This window comes from Anastrepha ludens, chromosome 5 (assembly GCF_028408465.1).
Source record: "Anastrepha ludens isolate Willacy chromosome 5, idAnaLude1.1, whole genome shotgun sequence".
Taxonomy (NCBI): Eukaryota; Metazoa; Arthropoda; class Insecta; order Diptera; family Tephritidae; genus Anastrepha; species Anastrepha ludens.
Genome location: NC_071501.1, coordinates 70,204,943 through 70,212,007, shown reverse-complemented (window position 1 = coordinate 70,212,007; position 7,065 = coordinate 70,204,943). Strand labels below are relative to the sequence as shown.

Sequence of the window (7,065 nt, the reverse complement as noted above, 5' to 3'; positions counted from 1 at the left end):
GTTTTAATAAAAACATGAATTTAGATTCTTGCAGGTTGCACTCTGATACAGATCTTAACAATTAATATATATGTGAAAAATTATGTCATTTAAATGGGCTGGCAGGCTGTTATACGAGAATTCAAATTTTCAAGGTCTGGGTCACACATTATCGTACTGAGTTCAGCAATCTCGATCCAAGCATTGTGTTTCAGTTCCGGAATCGTTGTTGGTTTATTTACTCAGACTTTACTTCTCAAAAAACTATAGTCTGGTCTGCCAGTCCATTTTCTATCCAACACAGAAAAAGTTTTTGGAAATTATTTCACCAACCTTTGAATTTTCGATTTACTTGGATGATTATTTCCATAAAAAAAATAACGAATTTTGGGATATGCCGTTTTTAAAGATCGATGATTTTCATAATAATTTTCAATGATTTTAACGTGTTGTTCTATCGTGTAAAATTGTACATCTGTCTATTTGAGAAATATCAAAGATGGCATAAAAAAGGTACCGTCTAGGAATTATTCATTACTGACATCTAGGTGCCACCCATTAAATATATCTTATAATTTCAATGGGCTAGATTAAGTTAGGTTATAATGATTACCCGGAAAGTGGGCCCACTAGAACAAACAAACAAGTTCATCCTTTGTGATATTATTGCAAGGGAAGAGAAGGAACATTTTAAAAGGAAAATAATACCGATTTTTTTTTGTATGAAGAGTGAAGTACTCTAATGTCAAGTGATCACAGTTTCTCTAAACACTTCGCACTTTTCGTACTTGTAGAAAGATCATATAAAAAATTGTATGCAGAGCCACAGAATATAAGCTTTTATTACCAATGGAAGTACCGCTTGTTACTCTTCCTAATTCGTAAACTGTGTTGAAATTCTTGCGAGCGGTTGACTAGCCTCCATACGTTGCGTTACCTCAATTTAATGGCTAATTGCGTCACTAAAGAAGACTTTAAGAGGTGCTGAAAGATCATGAGCAGCGTTTATGGAAGTACTTCACTCACCGCATCAGATATACAGGCGGCCACCGTAGCCGAATTAGTATGTGCGTGACTGTCATTCGGTTGGCTCGGGCCCGAAACCCACAATAGGTGTGACACATCAAATAGAAACGAAAATTTTCTAATAGCGGTCGCCTCTCAGTAGGCATTTGCAAACCCCTAAATGTATTTCTGCGGTGAAAGAAGTTCCTCATAAAAATCATCTGGCATTGAGAGGTAGTATAAAACTGTAGCTCTCTCCAATTGTTGGCCAACATCGAGGCGTACAACAGGAATTGGAAGTGTAGCTGGGCTGAACGCTTCAGAAATGATGTACAAGCCAATTATGTACATATATCCTGCGAGTTGTTACATACTGTTCAGAGACTTATTATTGGGTATGGGCGTCCCTTCTTAGCCAAAGTTATGAAAACAACGAAACAATTAAATTCTCGTACTTGATATTGATCCATTCATTGAGCCAGTTTGTGATTCTCTCGTAAGAAGTAAGCCGCTCGCCAATAAGGACTGAGTGTATTGATCGGAGCAGATGGTAATCCAAAGGCGCAATGTTTAGGGAATACGGCGGGTGGGGTAAGATTTCCCAATTTAGTCCTTCTAATAATTTCTAGAACGATTTAGCAACATGCATCCTGGCATTGCCATGTAGAAAATTCAGTTTGACATGTCTACCGTCCCATTCCGGCCGCTTTTCTTTGAGAGCTCGATTCAAACGCATTAGCTGCAGTCGCTAAGTCGGTAACGATTACCAGTGATGATTTTAGATGGTTTAAGGAGTTCATAATCAATGACACCCTTCTTATCCCACCAGATGCACAACATAACATTTGAAGCATGAATATTTTTTTTCGATGTCGCTGGACCTGGTTCACCTGGCAGCCTCCTACATTTTCTTCGCTTAGGGTTATCATAATAGAACCATTTTTCATCACCAGTGACGATGCGATGCAGAAACCCTTTTCTTTTCCGCCGTTCAAGAAGCATCTCACACGTCACCAAACGTCTCTCAATATCCCTCTCCTTCAATTGATGTGGTACCCAGTTACCTGCTTTCTGGGCCTGCTTTCAATATCCAACTCTTTAGACGTATCATCCAGGGTTCGACATGCGTCTTCATCCAATAATTGTTGCAGCTGGGTATCTTCGAATTTTTTCGATGCCCCTTTGCGATCTTTATCACTCACACCGAAATTGCCACTTTGAAGGCGTCGAAACCACTCCTTACAAGGTGCATTTTATGGAGCGTGATTGCCGTAAATATCGATGAATATACGACACGTTTCAGCTGCCATTTTCTTTAAAAGGTAATAATGAGACCTGACTTCCCACAAATGCAGTTTTTTGGGGACGAATGTATACATTTTTGATAAAAAAGTATCAGCAGCGACACCTCTTTTACGAGCGCGGGAACTTATTCCTATACCCAATATATCAAAGTCTTATGGTACCAAAACGATGTTTAGTTCCTATTTGCGTATTACCTGTATACCCTTTTTGTATAGCTAGACTTTGCGGAGATTTCGAATATAACATTTCGATTGCGCATCTCTCTTCCCACGTATTGAAAGGAAATTTAATTTAAAAACCCCAACTATTTTTCAACTGTAGTGGCTGCATAATTCCCTAAAATTAGTTCCTCTACTTATATACTTCACTAGCAACAACAGCATCAAACTAATTATAATACATTACCTTCTGCTCAAATATGAACGAGACTTTATCAATAAAACGGTCCGCGGATGACATATGGCAAAAATAAATTTTTTGTTGGATGGTAGTGATATGTCAAATAGTTTGTTTTCTGTGCTACTGTAAACAAGTCAAGCTCGAGTGTGTTTTTCGAATTTAACGATGGAAATTCAAGTTGAACAAAGAATTTGTTTGAAATTTTGTTATTCCAACAAAATTTCGGCTTCAGACGCCTTAAAAATGTTGCGTACAACCTACGGGGACTCTGCTCTATCGCGTGCACGGGTTTTCGTTCAAAGAGGGTCGTACATCACCCCAAAAAACCACGCCAAAGTCGGTCAAAAATTAAGGTTATGCTGACTGTTTTTTTCGATTACGAAGGTGTGGTGCCCTCGGAGTTTCTTCCGCAAGGCCGATCGGTTAACGCTGAACATTATTTAGACGTTTTAAAGCGTTTGCGCGAGAACATTCGTGTTAAAAGGAAGGAATTGTGTGATGGTTCTTGCATCACGATAATGCACCAGCTCACACATCACGCCTTGTTCGCGATTATTTGAACAAAAATAATGTTAATATCGTTCCGCAAGCACCGTATTCGTCTGATATGGCTCCATGTGACTTTTTCCTGTTTCCCAAGCTCAAGTTGCCGCTCCGTGGAAAACATTTTGAGACAATTGAATTCATAAAAGAGAATTCGAAGAAGGAACTGAAATCCATACCGAAATCGGCCTTCCAGAAATGCTATGATGATTGGAAAAAACGTTGGCATATGTGTATCGCCTCCAATGGTGATTACTTTGAAGGAGATAAAATAAAAATTGAACAATAATTAACCGTTTGTGTTTTATTAAATCAGTCTCGTTCATATTTCAGCAGAAGGTATATGTGCGATATTTCCCTGCCTTTTTTTTGAATACTTGCAAGCTCACATCATTGCATGAGCTCAAAGATAAGTAAATTTATAAAATTACCAAATGCAAAAAAGCTAATTAAATATGGTATATCAACGAAATGGCAGAGCAAAATAAAAAAGCGGCAAAAATAATATATGTAATAAAATTTGAAATTAATCGGCATTCAGCACAGGCAATCAGTTTGCCCTTCCGCTGTCCGCAATCACTTCGACTTGCCCACCAAGCGAACAGTAACAAATACGCGACAGCAGCTGTAGCCGGTAGCTCGCACGCTAAGCACTGAGGCGAAACGCTACTTCATGTACCAGCCTCATCGTCAGTTAATACTTGATATTCAACGCCAACACTTGACGGCTGCACAACTGACGAGCAGACATAAAAACGAGTTCGCGTGCTAAACATTTCAGTTTTCTGTTTCAGTTCGTCGTTATGCCGTCGCTAATGAAATCATTTCAATCGAACTTTATTAGCCGTGAAGCAGTTAAACCACTTTTTATTTTTATACTCTTCGCATGTGCGTTGACTTTGTGTAATGCGTCGTCGCTGATCGAACGGGAAAAACACAATCGCGTCAAACGTATAGTGGGTGGCCGCCAATCGAAGGCACCACCACCCGACGATCCGGTGGTCTTTACGCGCACCTTCAATCGCGATGCTCGCGTCGAAGGCTTTCGCAATGAACGCACCGGCATCTATTCCTTCCTCGGCATGCACTACGCAGAGCCGCCAATTGGTCTGTTGCGTTATGCGCGTCCCGTCTATAAGCGCATGGCAGGTGACATCAATGCCACACGTCATGGACCACCCTGCCTACAGCCCGATCCATATAATCCATATCGCGTGGTGGGCGAGGAGAATTGTCTGCTATTGAATATTTATACGCCGCGTATGCCGGATGAAACGACCGGTCTACCGGTATATGTCTGGATACATCCGGGTGGTTTTCGTTATGGTTCTGCCGCTCAGTACGATGCCACACCTATAGCGCAGCAGGGTGTGATAGTCGTAGCGCCACAATATCGACTCGGTTCTTTGGGTATAATGGGCGATGGTACGAAAGAATTCGATGGTAATTTAGCGATCTTCGATATGGCGGCAGCGCTGCGCTGGGTCAATGACTACATTCATCATTTCGGTGGTGACCCGAAACAAATCAAGGCCATTGGACATGGCTCGGGTGCGGCGAGCGCAATGTATTTGTCAATGTCGCGTTCAGCACGTAGTGCGGGTGATGTGTCGGGTGTGGTGGCGATGTCGGGTACAGCGCTTTCGCAATACGCAACCGATAAGGAACCGGTGCAGAGTGTGGAGGAGGTGGCGGACATTAATGGTTGCCCCACACTGAACGAGCTGGAGATTGTGCAGTGCCTGAGAGAGGTATATATTGGCATGTGCGTGTGTGTGAGTGCGTTTCTGAAAGAAGCTGGATGGGGGAAGGAAAGTGAAACTGAAATATATTTCTTAAAAAAAAAGTAATGTGCACTTAAGTTGTTTTTGGGAATTATTTTAACTGCTTTCGAATAAACGAAAGCGATTATCAGACAAGAAAACGGGTTGCTTTTAAATTCCAAGGAGAAAGATAACTGTTTCTATTCAATTAAACTGGTGATGTTGCTAAATTGTTGCTTTGCTTTTTTATATAATTCTTGAAGGCCACTTTTGATTGATTTTCAAAACATTTGGAATAAGCCTCCATTTGGGGCTTTCTCCTGCACTGCTCCACACTTGTTTTCCAAACATAAATTTTTACCAAATACTCTTTTGTTTCCGTTAAAATCGGTCATCCATCTGACATTCTTTCCTCGTAGTCACCTTAAAAATCATTATTTTTTTCATCCGAAGATTTTTCCTTTTGTTATCGTATCAGAAATCAGCCGAAGAAATTATACAGAACGATTCAAAAATCCAAACGGAACGCCTAGCTGGCCGTGCCCTAGTCAAAGGTCTATCAGGCAATGTTGGTTTCACGCCGCATGTTGAGGGAGAGAATGATGGCCGTGCGCTACCCAGCTTGATTGTAGGCGAGCCGGAACAGCAGCTGCGTAGTGGTAACTTCACGCCTATACCTCTGTTAACGGGTGTTACAAAACATGAAACCGCGAATGCTGTCAGCATTGATACGTTGAATCGGATATTTGGCTCTGTGCAACAATTTCTCAATTCACTAACCGACGCATTGAAGGATCTGACCGGGTTCCTGCATATCGACGGTATCACGGGTGAAATCGCAAAACCCGTGCTGCCTGGACTATCGTCGGCTTTAACGCCCACACTCAATGATCTGCTCAAAGTTCCTGAAACGCTGAATCTGGATCAAGTGCTATCAAAGGTTGTGTATAAATTTGTATTGATTTAGTTTTCACATTTAATTTAATACCCTTCTTGCAGGTCATAGAATCCACCACCGATATACTCTTCAATCTGCCCGCCGTATTAACCACTCAAGTCTGGTCACAAATTGCGCCCTCATTCATGTACAGTTTCGAATACAATGGCACCCGCTCGAAAGGCATAAATTTCTTGCGCGGTCTGCCGATTGTTTCCGAGCAGTCCGCGAATAGCAATCCGGAAGTGGTGGCGCATGGTGATGAACTCGGTTATATGTTCGATGCAAATGATTTGTTTGGGAACCCCATACCAGAAGCACAACTAAGCGGTGAAGAGGACCTGAAGGTGCGTAAGAACCTGATCGATATGTTGGTGAAATTCGCAAAAGTATTTGGGAACGAGGATAAGAAGAAATCAGTGGAAGATTCGCTATTCAAACGCGTAACCGGCAAAGGCATTCCATTCATAAAGGTTGATTCAGAGCTAAGTGCAGGCAGTGACTTTCGGTTTTGCGAGCTCTCAGTTCTGGGTGCTTCACTGACTCCCTTGACTTCAACCACTTGCCAGAGCTTGGGCGGTGTGTTATCACCAGTTACGGGAGTAGTTGGCGGTGCGTTGGGTGGCGTTGGCGGCGTTTTAGGAGGCGACAAAAGCAATGGTAACGGTGGTGTTGCTGGTGGAGTTGGAAATACTCTGGGCGGTGTGCTGGGCGGAGGTGGTAGAAGCAGAGAAAGAGAGTCCGGAGGCGGAGGAGGCTTACTTGGGCTGGGGTAATAATTAACACTGAATAATTTTTTGTATCTACCTATATGTATAAAATCTACCTATATGCTAAATAAAAGTCAGAAGTTGTATATTATTGGTTCAGGTGGCGCATTGGCAACGCTATCACAAAATTATATTAACAAAATTGTGCGGTAGTTCAATAAATGCGTTGGTTCATAGGAAAATGTTTGTCAGTTTTCCTTTGATTTGCTTAAAATTTTCACACAAAGTTACGGAAGCTTTAAGCTTTTCAAATATGCAAAAAACGCAAAAGTGGGTTAAAAAATCGGTTATATGAGACTAAACCCTCATTAGTACCAAATAGCCTTGTCTAAGTTCTTTCGGTCAAACTTTTATAAATCCCTCA

General features: G+C 41.5%; 1 protein-coding gene across 1 annotated transcript; it reads left to right on the top strand.

Annotated features, from left to right (window-relative positions):
* Nucleotides 1-3,875: 3,875 nt before the first annotated feature.
* LOC128864079 (carboxylesterase 1E) lies at nt 3,876-6,787 on the top strand. The gene is made up of 3 exons (XM_054103570.1): nt 3,876-4,982; nt 5,473-5,934; nt 5,994-6,787. Exons 1-3 carry the CDS (start codon nt 4,035-4,037, stop codon nt 6,705-6,707), a joined length of 2,124 nt encoding a protein of 707 aa, XP_053959545.1. The 5' UTR covers nt 3,876-4,034; the 3' UTR covers nt 6,708-6,787.
* Nucleotides 6,788-7,065: the final 278 nt, after the last annotated feature.